The sequence below is a fragment of the Hypomesus transpacificus genome, chromosome 2, assembly GCF_021917145.1.
Source record: "Hypomesus transpacificus isolate Combined female chromosome 2, fHypTra1, whole genome shotgun sequence".
NCBI lineage: Eukaryota > Metazoa > Chordata > Actinopteri > Osmeriformes > Osmeridae > Hypomesus > Hypomesus transpacificus.
The window spans coordinates 12,113,559-12,138,970 of NC_061061.1; the positions used below are offsets into that span (position 1 = coordinate 12,113,559).

Genomic DNA, 25,412 nt, shown 5'->3' on the forward strand with positions numbered 1-25,412 from the left:
GCTACACATCATAAGGTCAAAGAGGTGAAGTAAAGGTCAGGCTGTTTATAGTGCAGAGCCAGATGGGCCGGCTCAATGCAGGGTCATGGTATGTGTTGTCCTGCAGGCAGACCCTGGGTCTCTCCACGCACAGAGCACGCTCACTAGTCAAGAATCACACTGTCTGAGCCTCCGCTAGATACTTGTAACATCTAACCTCCTGCCCTGAAAGGCTCCCATGGCACTACAGAGCGATTATAACTGTTGCCTCTGTGTCATCAGCTCTCAGAAATAAACTGTGTTTAATTAACACAGTTGGTAGGAAATAAAGTGTTGATACTTTTTCTTTCGTGTAAATGTTATCATACGGTGCCTCCACGGTTATATTCTACTCAGCCACTAAAAGCAAGCCAGGGGCAGGTAGAGTAGAAAGGTGTACCTTGCAAAGACGATCATTTTGCGAGCGTCTGAAATCCAGGCCAGTTCACAGTCCGTAGTCCACATCAGGGGTGCGGTATCACTGGAGATAGACTGCCATCTAGTGGTGCTGTCAGACATTGCACTTCTCCCTTTTCTGACCTGAGTTAACCTCTTCCATCCCACCTGTTAGACAGAGACGTGACCAACAACATTCTACCACCGACCCAACACCCACAGATACCACCAGGAGACATGGAAGACGCTGTCCAGCCACCATCTAAAGGATCAGTCATTCTGCGCCTTCATGAGACATTGTAAGGAAACAAAAGCTGGTGATTAACACTCTCCTATAATGTCTACTTCGCTGCTATTTTGACAGATCATTCATTCTGAGGACACACAGTGCTGTAACCAATCCAAATGATGTTTGATTAAACTATGGAGTGGGGATATATCATTGCCGGGTGCATCATCTCATCTCGCCACAGAGTGGTGAGCCAGCCCACTAATCAGCACACCCACACAGACGCCCGTGTCTTGGTTATTCAGCTCAGGGGACCCTCTTCACCCTCCCACACCCCTCTCGTGGCAAATTTAATAAAGCGCCTGTAGTAACGGAGGCAAAAATATCTGCTGTGAGATGCTGCAGCTGTAATTCGAACAGAAAGGCGTGAATCGAGCATTTGGCGCATGTCGGTTTGAAATGCTGAGTGTAGGTGGAGGTAGGTGGCTGGGGGAATTCTGACAGTAAACAAATAGGCAGATTGACATGAACTAATCCAAACTCAACAATAGATTTTGGAATGTGTTTATTTAGCATGCAAAAGTTTTGCCAAAAAAAGGAGCAAAGAACATGTATATATGTCAACATATACTGTGTCCCTCAGACATGCAGAAACAGAAAAGAAAAGCAATTCCTTACAAAAGAATGACATTGATATTAGCTAGGAAGGACACAGTCTCAACTACATTCCTTAATAAAGTGCACTGTAAAAACAACACAGACATAATCACATAGAACAATAGCTCCACTTGAACACTCCTCAAACGTCTTCCAAACTAAATGTACTATTTGTAAAAACACATAAATGCACACTTAAAAACAAAGAATCAAACGAAACTACCGCACCTCTTTTCAGCAGCCAAGACACGGTCATGTTTGCGCTACGCTTCATTGAATCACATAAGCAAAACAGCAAGTATACACTACACTGCGTGTGGACATAATCAACACTCACATTCTTTTCCTTTTTGTCTGTGTGTGTGTGTGCGTGTGCCTCTGTGTGTGTGCGTGTACGTGTGTGTGTATGTGTGTAGCCGTTTCATTTCCTTTACTAGTTGTGTCAGTCTGTCGCCCCTCTTCCTTCGACTAGCAGCCCAGTCCGCTCATAGAACCAATCCGATCGAGTTTCAGGCCGAAGCATCCCCTGTTCCACGCCCGTCGTGACCTGTCCAGTTCAGCTCGCTTCTGATTGGCCAGAGCTGCCTTCAGCAGGCGGAGCCAGGCGCTGTCTTCCTGGGCTCCCGGTAGGTCGGCCCATTTGGGATATTCGGCAACTTTGACCCCATTGGCGTAGTCAGAAGGCTCTTCCGGTTGGTTGCTTGCCATGTTCTCCAGATTGTCCAGGTTGAGGAGGTCGTTATAACGCTCCAGAAACTGCTCCACAAACTGTCATGGAGGAAAAGAAAAAAAAACTAAAAGGTTCATTAAAGGAAACAACGCCCATGTGACCGACCCTTTCTCATGACCATATTCTCCTCCCTCTCTGCCTAACCCTTCAGCTGTCTCACTCATTCCCCTTTCACCCTGTTTTCTCCCTCGTGAATCCAGCTTAAAAAACTATCCCCAGCTGCCCGTCTTCCCCAGCCCCTGTTCCACACCTGCCCCCCTGCCTCTGTACCTGGAGTCCTTCAGGGGAGGGGTGCAGGGTGCGCCCCTCGGACAGCTCCAGGGGGGTCAGTAAGACCAGCGTGGCACAGAGCAGCGCTGGGCACAGCATGGCAGCAGTGAGTGGACGGCGGCAGCGACGATGCAGAGAAACAGGTCTAAACACGACTACACAAATACACACACTGATTATACACGCACACAAACACACAATGCCGAGTTCTTGGTGTGAATTTGATGTAGCTAAACGAACTAAATACCACAGCATGAAACCTTTGTCATGTTTTTCTGCACACAAAGATCTCCTTCAACAATCCATTCATACTGTACATAATAGCCTTTAATTAATGATATTCTAAAGACATGCAACCTTTGTTTAATTGTGAAGTACAATGTGATGTAATTATATTGTGTGTATATATTACCAAGTGAGACAGGAGACGGTAGTAAATAAACTGTTCATGCACAATAAAATAAAACATTTGACATAACAGAATTAAACGTAGGTATTTCAGCACAAACACTTCAATCTGAACAAACACTTCTATCTGAATCCTCAAATATATTTGCCACATAAAAAAAAGGTGGAATGAAAAATAATTGTTCTCAAATATGCTTCAATTCATTCAAGTTAATGCCTTAAGCATGCAGAATGAAAAACACTTCTAATAACCTGTCCTCCAGGTCAAACTCACGTCTCTTTTCTGTTTTGTCCGAAGCTTCAGGTCTCTCTGCTCTCACAGGCTGCTTTCCATCTCTCTCTCTCCTTCGCTCAGCTACCTCTCACTTTTTGGCACCTGCTGAAAGCATCACTATCTCTCTCGCTCGGCCCCGCCTCTCTCTCTCTCTGATGGTCTCTCCTAGTGATGGTATTGAAAGGATGGGTTTGCCTGTTGCGTTTTTGTTCCCTTGGCAGTGGCCTAGTGATACTGCTACCGTCTGATGATGCTCTGGGTTTATACTGCCAATGCCCCCCCCTCCCATCACCACACACACACTTAAGCCACTGGAATGATGTCATACCTTTGGAAGGGCTGTTTGTTTTTTACCAAGGTGACCAGACAAGAGAGTCCGGTGCCAACGTGTCCACCCCCCCCCCGCTCGCTCGGAAGCCTGTGATGTCAGGGGACCGGCCAACACCGTGAGAGGGTGAACAGGGACATTGTGAAAGGGTGAACAGGGACACCGTGAGAGGGTGAACAGGGACATTGTGAGAGGGTGAACAGGGACATTGTGAAAGGGTGAACAGGGACACCGTGAGAGGGTGAACAGGGACATTGTGAGAGGGTGAACAGGGACACCGTGAAAGGGTGAACAGGGATATTGTGAGAGGGTGAACAGGGATATTGTGAGAGGGTGAACAGGGATATTGTGAGAGGGTGAACAGGGACACCGTGAGAGGGTGAACAGGGACATTGTGAAAGGGTGAACAGGGACATTGTGAGAGGGTGAACAGGGACACCGTGAGAGGGTGAACAGGGACACCGTGAGAGGGTGAACAGGGATATTGTGAAAGGGTGAACAGGGATATTGTGAAAGGGTGAACAGGGACACCATGAGAGGGTGAACAGGGACATTGCGCTGCACCTACGCACTCTACTGCAGATTTCTCCACGTCGTTCCCGTCCTGTATCTCCTCCTGTCTGACCTACATCATCTCTCCTAGTCGCTTCCTTCATTATCACAACCACTCCAGCAGAGGCTAACCCCTGTCCTGGCTTAGTTCTGTTTGTAAAAGGCCCCGTCTTTTGTATTAGTAGTGGCTGCTCCCTCGTAATATTGTGTACTGGCTGTTCTCCCTCGAGTCTACTGTGTGTAATATAGGGGTGCCCTCTTCCCCCTGTGTGTGTTTGGACCAACTTCTCTCAGTTGGCTGAGTTACAGTCTGTCAGTGCCATCTGCCTTCTGTCTTCCCTGCAGTCTTTCTGCAACACCACCAGCAAGCACGACTCTTTCCAACTCACGCCACACAGAGGCTTGCACACGCGGGTGAACCAAACACGACACACCTTCGCCATCAGTCGCACGCCGCAGCGTACGTTGTCGTGCGCGTGAGGTTTCGCGAAGCAAACTTCCGACGAAAGCCAGAAAGGTGTCGTTTATCCGTTACATAACTCAACGACAGATACACACTTGTCTTTTAGGAGAGGAGAGAGGAGGAGTGTGTGGGTGAGGGAGTGGGCGAGAGAGATTAGCAACAAAAGAGAAGAGGAGGGAGCGGTGGGGGGAGATGAAATGCCTGGTGATGTCAATGCAGGGAAAAGAAGTGAGGGATGGAGGGGGGGGGGGGGAGAAGATGCAGCACAGAAGAGGAGGAGGAGAGACCCAGTGGATGGAGGAGCAGAGGACACAAGATAAAACCAGCAAAGAGAAAACTTACGAGCATCAGTTTTAGTTTGTGTCAAGACCTTCCTGAAATGTACAAGTTTTTTTTTTAGCGAGGAGCAGAACGCTGCAGCCAAAAACAAGCGTTGTGAAATGATACTGAAAGTGACATGCAGGATGAAGAGGGTGAGCAGAGAGGTACGAGCCTGCCGGGCCAAGCTGTGGCGGTCTGTAAACCCCAACGCACACAAACACACTCCACTGTACAAACATGTAATACCAAGGGGCATTCAGCACTCCCTATAATGAGGGTATAAATCTGTGTCTACTGGAAATGATCACTCACACACACACACACTTAACAGCCACACACTCCCATCTGTTGAATTCACTGTGATTTAGCTAACATATGCATGCTTTCAGTTGGCCAGCGAGTAGACAGAAAGCACAGATGGGCCATGGGGTTCACATCAAACCAGTTTATTAAAATGTCTCGATGCAGCTCCATGGCTTTAAGTACTCATCTGAGTGATAGCTACAGCAACGTTTAAAATATACAAAAAAAGATAAAATATTAAAAGAATAAAAAGACCCTGACATGGATATCAAACACTGGAAACGCTACGTTTAAAAAAAGAAAGAGCGCAAGATAAAAACAGAATAAGAAACGGAGACTAGAATAGGAAAGGTGAAGGAGAGCTCAGTGTCTGAGGCGAGTGCGTCGGGATGCTCGACCAATGGGAGTGGTCACCTTGGGGGTCTCGCTCTCCGCCATGACAGCATCTGATTGGTTGTTGAAAAAGGGAAAAAAAACAGAACAGTTTAGGAAAAAATATGATTTATGATTTTTAAGTCTGAACTCAGATGTTCATCATCAACATGCTGACTCACCCTCTTCCTCCTCCTCCTCTTCGTCACTGCTGAAGATAATGACTGCTTTCCTGGAGGATTTGCGGCTTGGTTTGGGTGTAACAAACTCACTATCATCATTGTGACTGGACACAGAGGGCTTTGATTGACCTGGGAGCAAATTCAATTAGAGACTATAGGTCAACAAAAACACAACAAAAATAAGATAAAACAAAAATAATTTGTGTTTACGTTGTGTGTGAGTACACGGATCCCTCTTGGCCCGACCCCCCCCCTCCCTGGCCAGCAGGGGTGTGTGTGTGTGTGAGTGCACTGACCCCTCTTGGTCCGCCCCCGCCCCCTGGCCGGCAGGGGGGTGCGTGAGATGGTGTTGTCGCCTCCTTCTCTGCGGCTCTCCTCCATCTCGGGGCTCTCCACGTTCTCCAGCCCGCGTGTGTGCACTGCCGTGAGCCTCTTCTCAAACTCCTCCACCTGGGCCTAGAGGGGGGGGGGGGGGGTCATCATGGGGAGTCAGGTGATTGAGCGGTGAGGGAGTCGGGCTAGTAATCCGAAAGTTGCCGGATCGATTCCCCGCCGTGCAAAATGACGTTGTGTCCTTGGGCAAGGCACTTCACCCTACTTGCCTCGGGGGGGAATGTCCCTGTACTTACTGTAAGTGGCTCTGGATCAGAGCGTCTGCTAAATGTTAACGTCATCAGACTCAGGGTAACACAGCCTCATCTCACTGCTCACGGATCTGACCATGATGCTTGGCACTCCACACTGACGTGTCGTCTTCAAAATGTTTATTTTGTTTGAAAATCAACAGTAAGTTTGACAATAGCACGGCGGCCTACGACACGTGTACCCTTCTGCCCTTCTTAGCCCCAAATCAGTGTTTATGGAAGTGGAATTAAGGGCGTTGTAGAGGTGGTGGTGGGTACCCTGAGCAGGGGCTTGGCTCCGCGGCGCAGCTTAGCGGTGATGGACAGCAGAGGCTGGAAGACGCCCGGCTCAGTCAGCTTGTCACTGTAGCACTCCCAACACTCCTGGAGCCTCTTCAGGCCCCGCTCACACATGGCCAGCAGGGACAGGGACATGGCCAGGTCACACCACTGACGCTCCGTCCTGGAGGAGAGGGGGGGAGAGAGGGGGGGGGGGGTGAGGACTAAATGACTGTTTTTTGGGTTGTTTGCCAATTGCTGTCTTTTTGGTTGTGTTTTTGACCTGGCATTTGGATAATCTCATTCTAGTGGCCGTGCTCAGCCGGGTTCTTCCAGTCTGATGTATAATCTGCCCTTACTCTGTGACTCAGCCCTCACTGCCAGCATCACAGGGCAGACAGACTAGAAACTCAGAGGAACTGACAAAAGCGTCTTCAGAGAGGAGCGTGGAGGACAGAAAGATGGAGTGAGAACGTAGACAGAAACTTAATTTTAGATGAATATTCCTCCAATGATCATACATTTTATGCCATTTTTATAAATTACATTTGTATTTTCATCCATTGCTTTGATAAATTTCTCTAGTATTCAAGTATTTGTTCTACTTTTCTACTCTCCCACACAATGTTCCCACAGAGCACAGGGCCCCAGAGCACAGGGCCCAGAGCACAGGGACCCAGAGAGAGAGGGCACCAAGGGAGGGAGAGAGAGAGGTAGAGAGGGACACACAGAGAGGGAGGGAGAGACAGAGGTAGAGAGAGGGACACACAGAGAGGGAGGGAGAGACAGAGGTAGAGAGAGGGACACACAGAGAGGGAGGGAGAGACAGAGGTAGAGAGAGGGACACACAGAGAGGGAGGGAGAGACAGAGGTAGAGAGAGGGACACACAGAGAGGGAGGGAGAGACAGAGGTAGAGAGACACAGAGCTTGGCTTACTTGGCGGTCCTGAAGCGCTGACACAGTTTCTCCACCAGGGACTCTGTCTGTCTCTCCTTGGTGATGTAGGAGAACAGCTGCCTGAGAGGCGGGAAGCAGGACAACAATGAGCCCCAGCTCCCCGTGCACCAGCACCGTCACACTCCCATCTCACTCAGCACGCCTCCCAGCCGGGGGCAGACCAATGTCACGACGTGGACCCTGCATGCCAAGTCATCCACAGGGAGGATCCAGGCTGGGAGAGCTCACGCACGCTGGGCCACACACGCTCACACACACGGAACACACCCTTTCAAAAGGTCAAGTATCTCTATTGGATTATCACAGAGGATGCTCATGGCTAGAATTACATTACAACCCCCCCCCCCCACCCCCCCCCCCCCCCCACGCAGGCTCACTCACTTCATGATGGTGTGGAAGTCCACCTCGTTCATGCCTCTCTCTGGATCTGACAGCCGGCTGATGATGTCCGGCAGCAGGTTGTAGATGGCGTTGTCCTGGGGGAGGGTGTGGTCAGAGTGGGGCGTGGTCAGAGCGGGACATCAGGGGGGGGGGCAGGGCGTTTCCCTGACTGCATACAGCTTGGATGTACTGACTAATATATGCATCAGACCTTGATGCTAGCCCAGGACATCTGCCTGACATTGCAAGGAGAGCTAAAGACACCAGCAGACTTCACACACTTGTTCCTGACGTGCGACGGTGGGATGTGTGTGTGTGTACCTTGGAGGCTAGCTCGTTGAAGAAGTTGAGGGCGAGGCTGGCGATGTGAGTCTCTGGGTCCAGGAGCAGGGCGGCCACCTCGCTCACCTGACCTTTGACCTTCAGGACGTCCTTCAACACCAGCTGGGTCAGCACCGTCACGGCCGTCTGGCGCACTGACGGGTTCTCGTCGCTCAGTCTGGGCGGGGCGGGGGAGACACATTCACATTTATGCATTTAGCAGACACTTTTATCCAAAGCGACTTCCAAGAGAGAGCTTTACAAAAGAGCATAGGTCACTGATCATAACAACGAGGTAGTCCCAAACATTGCAAGCAGCCAAAACATGAAGCATACATTGTGAAAAACTAAACAAGTGCCAAAAGGGAAGACCCATAAGAGCATGCAGTTATATAAGTAACAAATTAAAACAACATGAACCACAAAAAGTGCGGGACTGTACCTGTAGAAGAACAATCAAAAGTAAAAAATAAATTAAAAAAAGACACGATGAGTCCAGGGATTTTTCTGCATTTAAAAGGCTAAGGAGGCCTTTTATTATTATTATTTAAAAAATAAAAATATTTCTGATTCTGCCACTTTGACCCAACTGAAACTGCTAATAAAATGTATGTATTCCAGTGGCGGATCGTGACTTGGGGTCGTGTGTGTGCGTTTTGACAGCTTGCCAATAATCCAGAGTAAAGCCTGAAGACACAGCTTCACACAATCACACCTAACAGAAGGAATACTAGTCATGACTTGTTAAAACCCTTATCGGGGCCCTGCAGGACTATGAAGGGCGGCGTGTTTCAACATTAGAGAACACCTTGAAGTCCTTAATGAGTACAAACTAAAAAGGGAATTCATCCCACAAAGACAGAGAATTAACGCCTGTTTGCTTCACACCAACACACCTTGTGCCAAAGGGACGACTGACCATCATAATGAACCCCAACAGAATCTGTCTAAGAGAGGGTGGAGCATTTACATTTAGCAGACGCTCTTATCTAGAGCGACTTAGTCGTGACTTTCCAGAGCGACTTTAGTGAGTGTGAGTAAGTACATGGACATTCTCCCTGAGGCATGTAGGGTGAAGTGCCTTGCCCAAGGACACAACGTCATGTGCACCGGCCGGGAATCGAACTGGCAACCTTCAGATTACTAGCCCGATGCTCTACCCGCTCAGCCACCTGACTCAGTCAGGAGCAGCAGGGAGGGAAACTGACGTGTGGTTCTCAGGAAGAGGCGACGCTTTCAGACCGCGTCTCCACGTAGGTGGAACAACCATGCAATCAATGCTAGGTTCTTTACAATGACCACCCCCCCCCCCCCCCACCCCTGAGGGCGAGAGACAAGAGTATCAGGAGTACCTTCACCTCCCTCTCTCCCCCAGTGTAATTACCCCACCTCTTTGGTTGTGGACTCCATCACCCCTGGCAGGAAGGTGCACACACACTAGCAATCACGCAGCGGGAACTGCGCAGGGCGGTGTCGCGGCGCATTACAGAGCTCGACGGGCTCCATCGGGTTGCTAGGGCAACGGCGTGGGGGGGGGGGGGGGGGGGGGGTCAGAATGCCGAGGGATGCGAGAGGGCCTCAGACAGATCACAGACTAGATCTTTGTTCGTTTAAAGGAGAAAGGGAGGGCAGAACATACCTTAAACCCACATGCCATGGAGAACCCCCACCGACTAAACACACCTCTTCACAACCTTTCAGTTTAAGGGAGCAGTATAACAGCGGTGGAACTTTACAGGCTAAGAAAACTCTGGAGATCAGTCAGTGATTCAGTCAGTCAGGGGGCGGCTGGGACGAAGGGGACAGCCTGTCATGGAAGTGGTGAAGGGATGTGATTGGATAGAGCTGGGGCTAAACCCTCACAGCAGGTTGATTAGGTTTGTCTTGTCTGCTCTTCCATCACAACAACAAGACTTGATGGCACCCACAGCCTTCTCCTGCAGGAATGTCGTCAACAGACGCGGTTCTGTCACAACAAGTGTGTGTGTGTGGAACCAAGTCAAGGAGTATAGTAAAGTTTTCTGTGTGTGTGTATGAAAGAGAGACAGTGAAAGTGAGTGAGACACAGAGACAGAGAGTGAAAGTGAGAGTGTGAGAGAAAGAGAGACAGTAAAAGTGAGTGAGACACAGAGACAGAGAGTGAAAGTGAGAGTGTGAGAGAGAGACAGAGAGTGTGTGTGAGAGAGAGACAGAGAGTGAAAGTGAGAGACAGTGTGAGAGAGAGAGTGTGAGAGACAGACAGAGTGAGAGAGAGAGTGTGAGAGAGAGAGAGAGAGTGTGAGTGAGAGAGAGAGAGAGACAGTGTGAGTGAGACAGAGACACACAGAGAGAGACTAACCTGGCGTATAGGTTCTGCGTCCATGGCTCCAGAATGTTGGGGAAGCGGACGGTGAGGTCTCCCAGGGCGATGATGGCGTTGGCCCTGACGACAGGCAGGGAGGAGCGCTCCAGCACGGTGAACAGCAGTCGTACATGCTCCTCACACACTGAGGGGCTGGCACAGGCAGACAGGTCACACACACACACTGAGGGGCTGGCACAGGCAAACAGGTCACACACACACTGAGGGGCTGGCACAGGCAGACAGGTCACACATACTGACTCGATTGAGGGTCTGACCAGAGTCTCCAGGGCAGATGGGGGTTACACACACGAGACAAGAGGACAGTGATCATCTCACCTGATCATCATGTACTGGGACAGAGCCAGGCAGGCAGCGGTGGTGAGCTGGGGGTGGGAGTACCGCCCTGGGAAGCTGCACACCTTCACCAGCAGGGGCAGGAACACACACAGCAGCCCCTCCTCTGAGACACACACACACACACACACACACGCACGCACGGGGGTTAGGATCACCGTGAGGGAGCACTGAGATCCATCAGGAGACATGACAGCAGAAGGCGTCTCACCGGCCAACAGCTCGGTCTCGCAGATCTTCCGGATAAGCTCCGCCTCTGTGTCCTCGGCCGAGGCGCCCATCAGCCCTAACTCCTCCTCCACGGCACTCTCATTGGCCGCTTGCTGTCGAGGTAACGCCCACGTCAGACACATGCACTGCTAGGATGCACATATGGACCGAAGGCAGCTTATCGTGTCAAAGCTCAAACCTTACTAGTGATCCCAAGCCTGGATCACGACAGATCAACTATACGACAACTTCTCTGAACTTTTATTTTGAAGGACCAAGGAAGCTTGAGGAGAAGGAATGACAAACCCCCGATGGGTGAGAGTCAACACCACCCGTCAATCTCCTTCTCCTGCGAACAGAACAGGACTCATTAAGGCCCTCCCACTGAGGGAAACTGCGTCCTGATTGGCAGGTTAATAACCCTCCGCTACGGGGCGCCAAATGTCACGTCTGAAGAACAACTCAATTTGAACACAATTGTTCAGTGTCACGCTAATCACAGTTGAAGTGTACGCGAGTACCGGCGCTACTGATGAATCACCTTAAACGACACTGGATGATCGGGGCTCGTGGTCACGTTACACTCAAGTAGCAGATGCTTTTACCCAAAGCAAAGTAAAACAATTGTGCATAAATCGATGTATGGGAAACACGGTGGTCTGCTTGGCATCGTGTGAACACGAGCCAGGTCTCTGTTCCTCAGGCCACACTGACCTTGGTCTTGCTGGAGGAGCCCTTCTCCTCCCTCTCCTCCCTCTCTCCTCGTCTGCGCCGCAGCTCTGCGCTCACGCTGCGCTCCAGGTGGGACACCTGCCAGAAGGCCACGCTGCCACTCAGAGACAGCAGCTGGGCCAGGGACACACAGCTCACTGTGGGACAGAGACACACCAGGACAGATGAGGACAGAGACAACAGCTGGGCCAGGGAAACTGCTCACTGTGGGACAGAGACACACCAGGACAGAGACACACCAGGACAGATGAGGACAGAGACACACCAGGACAGAGACAACAGCTGGGCCAGGGAAACAGCTCACTGTGGGACAGAGACACGCCAGGACAGAGACACACCAGGACAGATGAGGACAGAGACACACCAGGACAGATGAGGACAGAGACACACCAGGACAGATGAGGACAGAGACAACAGCTGGGCCAGGGAAACGGCTCACTGTGGGACAGAGACACGCCAGGACAGATGAGGACAGAGACACACCAGGACAGAGACAGCAGCTGGGCCAGGTACACACAGCTCACTGTGGGACAGAGACACGCCAGGACAGATGAGGACAGAGACACACCAGGACAGAGACAACAGCTGGGCCAGGGACACACAGCTCACTGTGGGACAGAGACACACCAGGACAGAGACACACCAGGACAGATGAGGACAGAGACACACCAGGACAGAGACACACCAGGACAGAGACACACCAGGACAGAGACACACTACGATAGAGACACTGAAGCTGTGACCAAACAGGGATGGAAAAGAGAACGGATGAAAACGAGAGGGGGGGGGGGGGGGGGGGGGGGGGGGGGGTGGGAGACTTTCTGCTGAGGTATTCGTTTGCACTCCGAAAAGCGACATCCCACCTTGTTCACCCTGATCTTCCTGGGAATCCTGAGAGCCGCCCTGCAGTTGGCCGACGTCCTTGTTCGTCTCCCCGCCCTCCGCGATCTGGTCCAATAGGAGGCGTGCGGAGCGCTGGAGGAGGCGGGAACAGAGCTGGTCGGGGGACTCGGACAGGAAGTAGAGCAGCCGTACGGCCTGCTCCATGAAGCTCTGCCAGTGAGGGTCAGTCATCACCACACCTGCAGGGGGCGGGGGGGGGTCAGCCAGCGAGGGGCCGAGGAAACACCACCCAAACCACTCAGGCTTCACATCAGGAAGCCCAAACTAATATTACTAACAACTGTGTGTGTGTGTGTGTACCTTCTGCGACAGCCTGGGTGAGGCAGGAAAACAGCTGATGATCCTGAGGCAGTCTGAACGGCGCTCCCTTGGATTGCTGTGAGCAGAGTCAAAGCGTACGGTCACAAACACAGCGCAGCCACAAACGTCTACGTAAGAGTGCGTGCGTGTGTGTGTGTCCATACCCGGACATGGTCAGTGATGCTGGAGATGGTGATGACTGTATCTCTGGCCAGTAGGAAGTCTTCAGTCACCTTTTCTCCCAGGGCCACCGAGCACAGTGTGTCCAGGTTACTGAGAACCACCTCCTTCTCAGCCCTGTGGGTCACACACACACACACGTTAGACTGTCTGTAAAAGCAAAGCTCCCCATCTACATATGTGCACTTAAAAGAATTTCTGGTGCTACTTCTCCCACAGATGTTTGAAACATGTCGTGGCACTTTATCCAAGTGCACAGAAGCACACACAGGAGGGGGGGTGGGGGGTGGTGCAGTTGGACGTGGAGGTCGAAGCTGCTCGGTGTGAGCGCTGGCAGACCGTGCCCTGCCCTCCCCAGTCACCACCCCACTCCCGGAACAGGTGCGTGGGAGGCCGGGTGAGCAGCACGGAGAGGGTTCAACAGGCTAGGGAGTGCCGGGTGGTGGAGGAAGGGAGGAGGCGGGCTGGGGAAGGGTGTGGGGGTGGACTGCAGAGATAGATTGTCCAACTCTGCTCCCTCTCTCTCACTCCTTTTCTCTTTCCCTTCTCTTCCCAGCAATGGCTTTGAAGGAGACTGAGGGAAGGCGGGGTTAAAACACACATTCACTGAAAAACGCTGGCAAGGAGCCCAGATTTATCTGGTCGTGACTTCAGCTTCCAATGACGAGCAGCTGGGACGATGAGCCTATTCAGTCGCTAATGAGGGCTGGGGAGAGGAGAGGCATTGTCTCATGGCTGAAACAAAGCCCGTCGGCTGAAAGGTAGACCTCAATTAAACGTCGAGTTGATGTGTGTGTGTGTGTGTGGGGGGTAGAAAGTCTGCACTTAATGTGGTTTTGACAGGTGAGTCAAGTTGAGAAATTTTAGTAAATGAGTAGCCCTCAGACAAGTAGAAATAGCTCATGGCCAACTGAGTTACTGAGGTGAGCTGGGGTGACTCCCTCCCTTGGACACACACACAAACACTGTTAGCATCCTCCCGGTGTTTTCCCCGTTTCTTTCCAGATGGAACACTGTGGGCGGAGCTAAGTCACTGTAGGCGGGCCCTTACAGCAGAGCAGCAAATCTCCGCTGCACTGCCAAGATTACCAGCCAATCAAAGAGAGGGAGACCCCAACACACTCATTCAGTTGGCTCGCATTCGCCTTGGTCTCATCACGGGGCATGGGAATGATGCATGTTGCAGTGTGCATGTGTCAGTCAGAAGGCGATGTAGTGGTGTGTGTTTTCCTTCCAACCCTAATCCAGGACACCTCATATTAATAATTAGCCGCTTGACAAGATGAATCCTGTTTGCTACAACCAGGTTTGCAGTCAAAACCGACAGGTAGATCTCCCGGAGCAGGTTGGGCCTTGGAAGTGTGTGTGCATGCGTGCGTGCTCGTACCGTGCAGCCATGCCCAGCAGAAGCACCGCCGCTCGCCTGTGAAGACCAGAGGCCTCTCGCTTCCCGGTGAACCTCTCCCACAGAACCTGCACCACGGTGGACTGCAGGACACTGCCGCCGCTGAAGAACTCCTGGACCTGAGGACACATGACCAGCACGGTCACCTCTTGCTGGCTGTCACATCTGGAACCCCCTCTGGAACCCACCATCCTCCAAACCCCAAGTGATTTCAACGTTATCTAGATAAGAAGCTTCCTTACCTAACCACTAATATCTTGGACAGTATTTTCAGTGTAAAAAAGTAATTATATATACAAAAAATGTGAGAGTTTGTGCTTGAGGGGGTGTGGATGAGCGGGCAGGTTTGATAACGAGTAGAGACTCACTATCTCCTCCAGACACTGCACAGTCCCCAGGGGAGCGTCCACCATCAGCTCAGACAGACTGTCCACCAGAGTCTGGGCCTTGGCCCTGCGGGAGACCACAGACAGACAGACGGTGAGGGTGACAGAAAAGCTATTCTCGAGGCCCAGGCAGTATCACCAAAACCCATTTTCAGTAGTGCCTGGGAGTGGTGTGATTGGCCCCCTCAAGTCCTGATGGAGAGTTAGCTTTCCACTGGGCCTGGGCTCGAAGAGAGAAGGCTGGTGCCAAGATTAATTTGCTCGCAAGACAAAATCTTTTCGGTGAAAAGGCTTTGATACTGTCGAAACCGAGAAGATAGTAGGGCCCAATCTAAAAGGTGTATGTTCACAGAGACGAAAGGGCTTTGAAGGTCCTGAAGTGTTCCAGAGCTGCTGGGATGCATCAGAGACTTGTTTGATAGTCTTCTTGAGAGTTGATGAGGGTTTTTTGTGATATGTGTGCAATCAGAAGAACATGAGAGAGTGGCGTTTTCTGTCCTGGGATCACACTGGAAGACGTGGAAATAATATTGAATTTACTCGGCTTCACATTTATACACCCATATGTTTTTTTTATGAGCCATCTCGTTTGCAGGCTAGTGAATCACTACATAACTAGGATTGTATATATACACGCATCAATATAAAACAAAATACAAAAATGATAGATGACCAAAACGAGAACATTGAACACCAGAGCGCTGGCTGTACCTACATGATTGGCGGCTAAAACAACACGGCAGTTCAATCACTGTTGTTTTGCAGCTGCGCAATTTTTTTGTTGTTGAGATTGACAAAGTAGCAGAGTCATTACATTTGTCGCTAGATACAACTTTGTCACTAGGGAAGGTGAAAAGTTGCTAAATCTAGCGAAATTGTCGCTAAATTGGCAACACTTTAACTGCTCGTATTAACCAGCAAATATTCATATTGTCGGTTAATGGTTAATCATGAGTAACATGAAGGATTTTCCGGGGGAATATGAAGGATGGATTTTAAAGGAGTTGATGGTTAAACAGTGCTCTGAGAGAGGGGAGGGGGGGCTTGTCAGGGCGGGCACGCTGTGCTGTGCAGACCCACCTGGTGGAGTCTCCCTGGGGGTTGAGGTAGAGGCGTCGGTAGGCCTGCACCACGGCGTCTTTGATGGCGGCGTCGGTGGACCAGACGAGCGGCAGCATCTTCCTCACGCCCGTTAGAGAGTTGGCCACGCTGAACTCACACACGGTCACACAGAACTCCACCGCCTCCTGAACCACTGAGGCACACCACAAGCACACCCATGACCAGTCGGACAGCATTCCCCTTAAAACTGATTTTGTTTTTGTTGCCGATTTAGATGCTCTTTCTTATTTTCTGCAGTGCTCGGATGGTTGCCTGTCACATGTCATGTCCACCCAGGGCGACTTGTAGACATGCCTACCTGTTGTGGTTTTCCAGTACAGCATTGTGTTGATGACAGCGATGGCCTTCTCCACCTGCAGGGAGAAGCTCTCTGTGTCCCGCAGGTACTGCACCAACATCTCCTGTTTCTTCAGCTCCCCCTCCGCCCCTTCCCTCTCTCCTTCCTGGGCCCCCTCCTTCTGGGGGGTGGGGGGCAGGCTCTGGGGCTGCTCGGACGTGTCCACATCTGGGCCTTCAGGCGGAGGGCGACATAAGACACATGCTCTGGGTGAGTACATGCCTGGTTCTAAAATGCAAATGCTAGTTCTAGCGCCTGAATCCAATCAGAAACTACTAAACCCTCATAGGTCATCAAAAACACCCCTCTTCCTATATAACCTGTTAAAAGGGGCCTGCAGTGCCAACGCCGACAGACTGACAGGTAAATTAGCCCTAATCAACCTCTAATGAACTGTGTGGAACAGCTTCATGTTAAGTGTTCCACTTTTAACTCATGCTTCTACTTTCGAGGCTCTTAGTGCAAGGTCAGGTCATGTGCACTTCCTGTATCTCCACACCTAAGATGTTTCTGCCACTCCAGTTCCTCCACCATCTATCACTAACCCCCCCCCCCCCCCCCCCACACACACACACACAGTGCAATGTACCCTGCTGAACGCACACAGTCTGGATCAGAGGGTGGGATGGTTTTGAATGCCCTCAGATTACCAAAGAGAATACTCACAGCCCTCAAGGCCCTCAACAAAGAGTTGTGCCTCCAAGCCAACTGATACATAACACTCAAACACACAAAACAAACACACACACACCATGTCTGCAGTCTCCTTCTTGCCTTTAACCCATGACTTAAAGGAAGGCAGGTTTGAGGGGGACTGCCAGGTAACTATAGGTGGACCCTTACAGCAGAGCAGCAAACCTTCATCACCCTGCCAAGATTACCCACCAATCAGGAGGCTGGAGAGCACAAACTCTTGGCCCGATTGGCTCATACTTGCCATGACCTCATCACTGGGCATTCAAACACACATCTCTTTTTCCCCCAACAAAGAAAAGCCTTACACGGACCCAAGTTCAATAATGACGTGAATCTAACTTTGAATTTCCTCTAAGTGAATGTAACTGTTGCACTCCACATCCTCTACAGCTTTTAAGCGTGACTTGAAAGCTCCTTGTTAAGGAGGGCGTTCTGTAAGGGCATGGAAGCAGCCAGGGGGGGGTGAGTGAGATGGTGGTGTACCTTTGAAGAGCAGAGCCAGGGTCTCCATCACAGTCTCGGTGGACACATGAGCCAGAGAGGAAAACAGGGGAGACTCTGGGAACAGACTGTGAGCTCTCACACACAGACGCACCGCGTTCCTGAGGGAAAAACACAAACACCTTAACATCACTGCCCGGCAATGCCACGGTACCATCACAAACAAAAGCAACTCTCTCTGTTCTCAGTTCAGACCCGGGTTGTCTGTCTGTAGTCTAAAAGAGGGCCTGTGTTAATGAGGCTACTCGGGCTGACAAGGTAACCTGTGTGTTCACCCCACCTGTACTTGTTGACGCGGAGGAACTGGGCAATCTGCAAGGCTGTCGCTCTGTCATCCTGGTCCTCCTGCACCTCCTCCTCCCTCTCCTCCTCCTCCTCCTCCTCTTCCTCCCTCTCGGAGGACGGCTCCAGCACGGCCCGGGCGGTGACGAGCAGCTCTGGCTCCATGGCGGCCCACAGCTCCGAGGCTCGGATCACGGCCACTGCTCAGGAGAGAGGCAGCACAGGAGAGAGGCGGTCACAGACAGGAGAGAGGCGGTCACAGACAGGAGAGAGGCAGCACACAGGAGAGAGGCAGCACACAGGAGAGAGGCGGTCACAGACAGGAGAGAGGCAGTCACAGACAGGAGAGAGGCGGTCACAGACAGGAGAGAGGCAGTCACAGACAGGAGAGAGGCAGTCACAGCTAGTGCTGCTGAACCCCCTGAACACCACCTGCTGGGACAGCCTTCCAGGTGTGATGGGGTGTGGGGGAGTCAGCACAATAAGAGGCGTGGTCTGGTCGTGTATGATAACCACTGTGATGTTTTGTTTAACAATCGTATATGGTGTGGTTTTGACAGGTGAGTTGATTGAAAGTTTAGAAAATGAGTAGCCCTCAGACAAGTAGAAATAGCTCATGGCCAACTGAGTTACTGAGGTGAGCTGGGGTGACTCCCTCCCTTGGACACACACACACACACACTGTTAGCATCCTCCCGGTGTTTTCCCCGTTTCCTTCCAGATGGAACACTGTGGGCGGAGCTAAGTCACTGTAGGCGGGCCCTTACAGCAGAGCAGCAAATCTCCGCTGCACTGCCAAGATTACCAGCCAATCAAAGAGAGGGAGACCCCAGCACACTCATTCAGTTGGCTTGCATTCGCCTTGGTCTCATCACGGGGCCAATGAGCAGCACAGAAACACAGATCATGTTCTTCCTAATTCTGTTGTTGGGGAGAGCAAGATGGAGGGTGGGGGCAGAGAGGGGATGAGTGATCTCACCAGGCGCCTGCCCCTGCAGTTTCTCGGTCATCTCTTTGAGTTTAGCAGTCTCCTTTTCCAGGGGTTTCTTCAGGTCAGCACTGCTCAACTGCACATTAGACACACTCAGTTAACGAAAAGCGCCACACATGGCATTTTACTGTCAAAGGGGTGACTGTTCCATTGGGACAAGTGAAGTCTCTGAAAGTGTGTGTGTGTGTGTGTGTGAGAGAGTTACCTTGCAGCTGTAAGGGTTGTGGGCGATGAAGGCTGCTAAGAGCTGGATGGCACTCTTGACCACGTTGATGGATTTGTCCATCAGCCGCCCCACGGCCAGCCCCATCACCTCACTGTACCTGCACAGGGGCAACGCCTTCCAGGCCCGACCACACACACAACATCACGTAGGGGTATGGATCCCACCAGCACGTACAAGTCTAGGTGTTTGACGCGCTCGCACACCGGGTCGCAGGTACCCGCGGAGCTCACCTTGCTGTTGACGACACGCGCGTACACCTGCAGCACGCGTGCCCTGACGTGGGAGTTGGTGTCGTGGAGGTGTTCCTGTATCGTGTCCATGAAGCGGTCGCGGTCGGCTTTGCCCGACTCGTCCAGGCCGTCGCCGCTCAGGACCCGGACGAGGATCTCTCCCAGCACCTCACACACTGCCACACGCATGCTGGGGCTCTGAGACAGCGGAACAGAGGACGGCTGCTGTCACCTTGGGTCCCCCGCTATCAGTAGATGTTTTCGTTTCGACTACATGCATGCACATGCCTTGATGTATGAGTATTGTGTCAGGGTGTGTGTGTGTGTGTGTGTACCTCTCCCTCCAGGTGTGTGATCAACACACTGACGTTGGGGATCATGACATCAGGCACGATGGTGCTGAGCTCGGAGAGGAAGGAAGAAAACGCTTTGACCCCAGACCCCTCTCTGGCCAGCTCCTCCCGCGACTTCTGCCCAATCTCCCTGAGGAGGGAGGACTGACGTGTTAGCAGAGGCAGGAACAGGGTGGGACACCAAGCAGATGCGTTTTAACCCGACTCAGCTGGGTTGAGAGCCTCCCCCTGGCCACCCCGTACCGACCTGATGACCTCTCCAACGACAGCCTTGACGCCGTACTCTGTGCTCCATACAGACACAGCCTGGGCGCACACCGAGCCCAGCTGCTCAAAGTGCTGCAGCAGCTGGATCACCTTGACGCTGGCCCCTGTGGGGTGGGGACAGAGGACACAGATATGACCCAGAGTGTCACAGCAAAGCACGCCAGGTGGAGTCCACAAGCGTGACCAAGCAAAACCACCGCTCCCTCTGGAACAGACGGGCACACGAGTGTCGTGTGTGCTCCCCAGTACCCTGCCCGTCTGTGTGTGTGTTAACGGACCCAGGAGGTGGTTGTACTTCTTGATGAGCACGCCAAGGAGGTGGATGATGGCGTCGCGGCTGGGCTTGCTCTTCACGTGGCTGATGGTGGGGTTCTCCAAGAGCTTGTAGCAGCAGCACGTCACACAGCTGAGAGGACAACACAACGGCTCAGAGGATCAGCGCCGCGCACCTCGAAACATTGAGTCATTTAGCAGACACTCTTATCCAGAGCGACGTACAGTAAGTACAAGGACATTCCCCCCCGAGGCAAGTAGGGTGAAATGCCTTGCCCAAGGACACAGTCATTTGGTACAGCCGGGAATCGAACTAGCAACCTTCAGATTACTAGCCCGATTCCCTAACCGCTCAGCCAGCGGCCGCTCTCGGCCGCCTCCCCTGGAGGACTGCACCTACCTGATGAACTCCTCATCCACCAGAGAGAGGCTCCAGAGAGAGCGGATGTCCAGCTGAAAGAGCTGGATCAGAGCCAGCAGCACCGTCTCCCTCTCAGAGTCCCACTGCAGCCGCCCCTCTCCCGGAGCCTTGCCCTTCTTCCCACCCTGGGGAACACAAACAAGGACCGCGGGGTCGCATTAGTGTTAGTGTTGGCCTTTAGTGACTAACACGCCATTAGAGGAAAGTGGGATGGTTTTGAATGCCCTCAGATTACCAAAGAGAATACTCACAGCCCTCAAGGCCCTCAACAAAGAGTTGTGCCTCCAAGCCAACTGATACATAACACTCAAACACACAAAACAAACACACACACACCATGTCTGCAGTCTCCTTCTTGCCTTTAACCCATGACTTAAAGGAAGGCAGGTTTGAGGGGGACTGCCAGGTAACTATAGGTGGACCCTTACAGCAGAGCAGCAAACCTTCATCACCCTGCCAAGATTACCCACCAATCAGGAGGCTGGAGAGCACAAACTCTTGGCCCGATTGGCTCATACTTGCCATGATCTCATCACTGGGCAATTCAAGATGAGTCCGTACATTGTTTATAGCGGTGTGTGAACAATTTGGCCTCGGGAATGTTAGGACAACTGCCACTGTAAGCAAGCAGACATACCTTACTGGGTGCCGTGACGATACTCTGTCTGTTGGAGTCACTCTCCAGGTTCTCTGTGAGCTTGCAGAGCAGGAAGACACCCATCTTAACAGCATTCAGCTGCTCTTTCCGGTCCTGGGCAGAGAAACTGGTGGAGAGGAGGAAGGCGGGCAGGGAGACAGACAGGCCACTCACCACTGCAGGATGGGGGAGAGAATTTGATTAGATTTGAGTTGCATAGCTACGGCTGTATCTGGTTTGGGGTGGTTTTACTGAGAACCCTTTCTAGCAGACACTGACCTTGAACGAGTAACTCCAGAGTGTCCTCCTTCACAACCATGTCCACGCTTTTACAGTGTCTATGAGAAGCACAGGAGTACGGCTTGAGATTTCCTTAGTCACTTGTGTACACAGGGGTCAATTCATAAAATACATGTAAACAATACTCACTGCAACACACTGTAACCTGTGTCAAAGTGTTCCAGGATACATAATGGCCCCTGACCTCTCAGTGCTGCCTTGAACCCTGTGTAACCGCAAGTCATGTTACAATCAAACTGCGATAGAATGTTATTATTATGCTGCAACATTTAGGCACAACATTGCTTGTAGATTCGACAGGCAACTTACTGTTGATAAGAGAGGGAAGTTGTTTAGGCGAGACGACGTCCTGAACCACATATTGGTTCGTGCCTCCAGTCTTTACCAGATCACCCACACATACTGGCACGAAGAAGTCCCACGACATGCCTGACGGCGAAAGAAGTGGCTGTTTCTCATGTTTTGAAATGGTCAGGCTCTAGCTAGCTAGCTAATTATGTTCCTCCGACTACGCCGTTAGCACGTATGGTGTCGAAATATACACATACAAACACGACCTACCCCTTGGCTAGACTACTTACTAGAATTATGAACTTATTCGTTTCAACAAACTAACGGTTAATCTACTTACGACAAACAATGGTTGTTGGCAAGTAAGATAGCTAAGAGGCTATTGAACAGGCTTGCTAGGCTAACTAGCTAGCGGTAAATTTACAATGTTATAGCTAGCTGTTTAATCGGTTACATTTAAAGCAATTACAACTGGCCGAAGAAAAAAACGTACCTGTGTTCTTTGTCGTACTCCGAGCCACAGTTTAATCTGTCCAGATGTTTTATATTGTGACGATGTTTGCACGGCACGGAACTTCGTGAGTCTTTCAGCTATCTCAGGGACAAGAGGTTTTGAATTTCGACAATCTACGCGCCAACGGAACTAAGTAGTCACTGGCCCCTCCCACATTGCTCTAATTCGCGTTAGACAAAGTTGCCGCCGTTCATGTTCTGTGGTCTATGGTTGCCACCTTGTTGTAAAAAATGAAAGCTAAATTATGTTAAAAGCAGATACTCAAAAATAAGCATGATAATTTTCTTTCAGCAAATGCTTGCACTTGTTTGATTGTTCCTGCTACAATCTATCAGCTTTGCACTGGTCCAAAAAGACAGACCAGAGACAGTAGATTGAGGTAGTAGCTGTATTAAAAAATAAAATAAATCAGTTTATCCATGTTTCAGCTACTGTGACATTTTCACTTGAAACACATTTTCTCACTTTAAATCCAGACAAACCTACTTTCACACACTCATCAAACCAATCTACATTAATACTGTAAACATGACACTCCGGCCTTTATTTCCTCTTCTAGACAAAATAATGGAATATACACAACTAAAAGAATCTAAACCCAATTGAAGCATATAGTAACCTATGGTCCAAAAAACAACAACATTTTAACTCAGTCAAATTCAGTGTAAAGCTTATTGCAGTAGGATAAATGAAACTAAGAAGGTGAAATAATACGCAACATTTAGTCTTTCTTGCTCACAAAGTAATGTAAAAAAAAAATATATATATATATATATATATAAGAAGAAATGATCTGTCATTGCCCATTATCAGTCTAGTTTCTATCATAATTTAAATCGAACTATAAACACTAGACGCAACATAAACTGCATAAGGCAATGGTAATAAAATAGAGAAAACCAAGCTTGGCAGACAGACAGGTGATGATACAGTATTCAATACTTTTCAAAAAGTTAAAAAGGACTACTTTAATCTCATCCTTTCCCAGATGGCCAAAGTCGTCTGACCTGTTTTGATTTGTCTTATTTTCTCTTTCTGTCTTGGGTGCAGCGAGGACAATACCTATGTGGGAAAAGATCAAAGGAAGAGAGTAAAGTGTCATACTTTTGTACCAGTGTCTTATTTTTAGAAGATCTAAAGTCATAATGTTTTCAGGATCTCGTAATTATTTTGTTTTTAAAATCTACTCTAACCTCCTTTGTCTCCCTTGATATAATTCACTTATTTAACATAAGTTGATTCTCTCACCATTTTCCTCTTGGTTTGGTCGTCAGGCCAACGCAAGCAAAGTGGAACCACTCAATAGAACACTGCAGGGACAATCAAAACTCAATCAACCGAACGACGCCTCCCCCTGACTGTACGTTTGTACAGACGGGTCAATTTACACCACATGACACTGAAGGGGGAAATATCCGAAGACACTTACATCTGTATTGTCACAGCCTATCATCTCTCCATAGGACACCTGGTGACACAGGCAGTAAGTGGGTTCGTTGGGGTCAACGGGCATGTCCAGTACATCAGATGGGTGGACATTCCCGAAGTTGGCAGCGGGAGTGCTGAATTCCCCTCTGACAATGGGATGAAGAAACAAGAGAAGAAGAATGAAACCTCACTGCGCGAAGACATGCAAATCACGGTGTTAAGATGATTTTAATGGGTTGATGTCGGAAGCAATGCGATTAACTCACGGCTGGAGGAGTTTGACCTTCTTCTGCACACTCTTTGGACTACCGTCTTCATCCGAACTCTTCACTTTAGATCGCGTTTTAGCCACCTTCTCTTTCTGTACCCTGGAGTCGCCTAGAATGTGAAAACGAAGTGTCTCTCTGATTAATACGGTAACACATCACTTAGGACACAGCGTTTCCTACGACCGCTAAATACTGACACATACTTTTCTTGCCTTTACTGGAGGCAGAGTCATAATCCGTGCTCTCAATCTGCTTCTCCTTCAGATCTGCCTCAAACCGAGCCAGATCTGTGTCCAGTCGCCTGATGTGTTTATCCACCTGAGGTAAAGAAAACCAGGTAAGAAACATTCACTGGGACCTGCAAAGTGTAGAGGGATGGACTGTCAGTAATGTTAGCTTGTGCTCACCATTTCATATGTTTGCATGGCCAGTTGCACTTTATCATCTCCAAACTCTTTGCTTTTGCTGAATGATTGCTGGATCTGCCTCAGGATGGAGAGCTTCTGCTCTGAGGAGAGAGTCCTCGCGTTGGAAGTGTACTCTTTAGCCAGGTTGTCAATCTGCCCCTTCAGATCTGCACAGGAGACACCCACACACACACAGCCCTAAATTGTGCGACCATCAGCAGGCCATTTTTCAGTGTAATAGACCTGGATGATGATGATAATGGAGACACGATTGTCTTTTAATGCACGGGTTTTTCTGAGCCACTCTGGTGTTATGGTAATGTTCAACATTACCATGCGATTGGTTGAAATTTATGTCTATACAAACCCTTGCTTGTCGTTTCTCACCTTCTGTGCGTTGATCAAGATCTCTCATTAAATTGAAGTTTCTTTGCAATTCAAACGGCAAATTCTCTATGCCTGGTAAGAAGGAAAATATGATGAACGTTAAAAGATAAGTCAGTATGCATTAGGAAGTAATAGATTACATTATTGACGGTATTCTCTCTCTTGGCTACGTGTCCTCCCATCGTCATGTGAGAAAATGCAGGTAGTTCCCTAAACATTTGAAGTCTAGCTGGGTAAATTGTTTGTAATTTAGTCTAGCTGAATGATGACTGCTGTAGCTGACAACTTGACACATGCTAGCGCCACAGCTTGCCAACGCAATGTCAGACCCATAAGATTTGTGCATTCTCGTTGCAATGTACCAATCAAGCGTCTGGATGATATAAGGCAAACAAATAGGTTTTAGAGTTGAACGCTATCCTCTATATATTCATATCTATATAACCTTGAAAAATAACTCACTGTCCAGATAGTGTTCCAAATACATTCCCGCCGCCATTTTGGAAGACGTAAACAATCCAACTTCCGGTGTAGAGGGATGTTGTTCTTTAGTGGAGTTTTTTTCTGTTTTAATCTGTTCTTAACTATTACGCATACACAC

General features: G+C 50.0%; 3 protein-coding genes and 4 non-coding genes across 9 annotated transcripts; all 7 read right to left on the bottom strand.

Moving 5' to 3' along the window:
• Positions 1–1,198: 1,198 nt before the first annotated feature.
• wu:fj39g12 (C-type natriuretic peptide-like) lies at positions 1,199–3,227 on the bottom strand. 2 transcript variants are annotated; one of them, XM_047037481.1, is made up of 3 exons: positions 2,983–3,227; positions 2,301–2,472; positions 1,199–2,068 (listed from the first exon to the last, which is right to left on the bottom strand). In XM_047037481.1, exons 2-3 carry the CDS (start codon positions 2,397–2,399, stop codon positions 1,769–1,771), a joined length of 399 nt encoding a protein of 132 aa, XP_046893437.1. In that variant the 5' UTR covers positions 2,400–2,472; positions 2,983–3,227; the 3' UTR covers positions 1,199–1,768. The 2 variants fall into 2 exon arrangements, with proteins under 2 accessions (XP_046893437.1, XP_046893429.1); XM_047037473.1 differs by having other exon boundaries at positions 2,301–2,455; positions 2,983–3,221.
• A 1,849-nt stretch (positions 3,228–5,076) lies between these two features.
• Positions 5,077–22,427, bottom strand: ncapd2 (non-SMC condensin I complex, subunit D2). Its single transcript, XM_047034796.1, has 32 exons — positions 22,300–22,427; positions 21,825–21,944; positions 21,645–21,720; positions 21,495–21,553; positions 21,216–21,391; positions 20,558–20,703; positions 20,163–20,290; positions 19,865–19,988; positions 19,600–19,747; positions 19,265–19,462; positions 19,014–19,148; positions 18,797–18,884; positions 17,816–18,017; positions 17,518–17,636; positions 16,300–16,512; positions 15,960–16,134; positions 14,862–14,946; positions 14,476–14,612; positions 13,073–13,205; positions 12,909–12,984; positions 12,569–12,787; positions 11,688–11,842; positions 10,975–11,086; positions 10,746–10,869; positions 10,404–10,559; positions 8,066–8,243; positions 7,745–7,839; positions 7,343–7,423; positions 6,406–6,589; positions 5,800–5,959; positions 5,504–5,632; positions 5,077–5,395 (listed from the first exon to the last, which is right to left on the bottom strand). The coding sequence occupies exons 2-32, from the start codon at positions 21,940–21,942 to the stop codon at positions 5,313–5,315; spliced, it is 4,212 nt and encodes a 1,403-aa protein (XP_046890752.1). The 5' UTR covers positions 21,943–21,944; positions 22,300–22,427; the 3' UTR covers positions 5,077–5,312.
• LOC124483774 lies at positions 13,965–14,252 on the bottom strand. Its single transcript, XR_006957907.1, has one exon. It is a non-coding gene; the product is annotated as a small nucleolar RNA U85 (small nucleolar RNA).
• On the bottom strand, positions 16,975–17,294 carry LOC124483785. Its single transcript, XR_006957913.1, has one exon. It is a non-coding gene; the product is annotated as a small nucleolar RNA U85 (small nucleolar RNA).
• Positions 18,408–18,697, bottom strand: LOC124483796. The gene has a single exon (XR_006957916.1). It is a non-coding gene; the product is annotated as a small nucleolar RNA U85 (small nucleolar RNA).
• On the bottom strand, positions 20,800–21,119 carry LOC124483770. Its single transcript, XR_006957904.1, has one exon. It is a non-coding gene; the product is annotated as a small nucleolar RNA U85 (small nucleolar RNA).
• A 267-nt stretch (positions 22,428–22,694) lies between the features above and the next one.
• LOC124477170 (inhibitor of growth protein 4-like) lies at positions 22,695–25,350 on the bottom strand. 2 transcript variants are annotated; one of them, XM_047034816.1, is made up of 8 exons: positions 25,274–25,350; positions 24,812–24,883; positions 24,425–24,591; positions 24,230–24,335; positions 24,015–24,126; positions 23,750–23,894; positions 23,569–23,630; positions 22,695–23,382 (listed from the first exon to the last, which is right to left on the bottom strand). In XM_047034816.1, exons 1-8 carry the CDS (start codon positions 25,308–25,310, stop codon positions 23,343–23,345), a joined length of 741 nt encoding a protein of 246 aa, XP_046890772.1. In that variant the 5' UTR covers positions 25,311–25,350; the 3' UTR covers positions 22,695–23,342. The 2 variants fall into 2 exon arrangements, with proteins under 2 accessions (XP_046890772.1, XP_046890764.1); XM_047034808.1 differs by having other exon boundaries at positions 24,221–24,335.
• Positions 25,351–25,412: the final 62 nt, after the last annotated feature.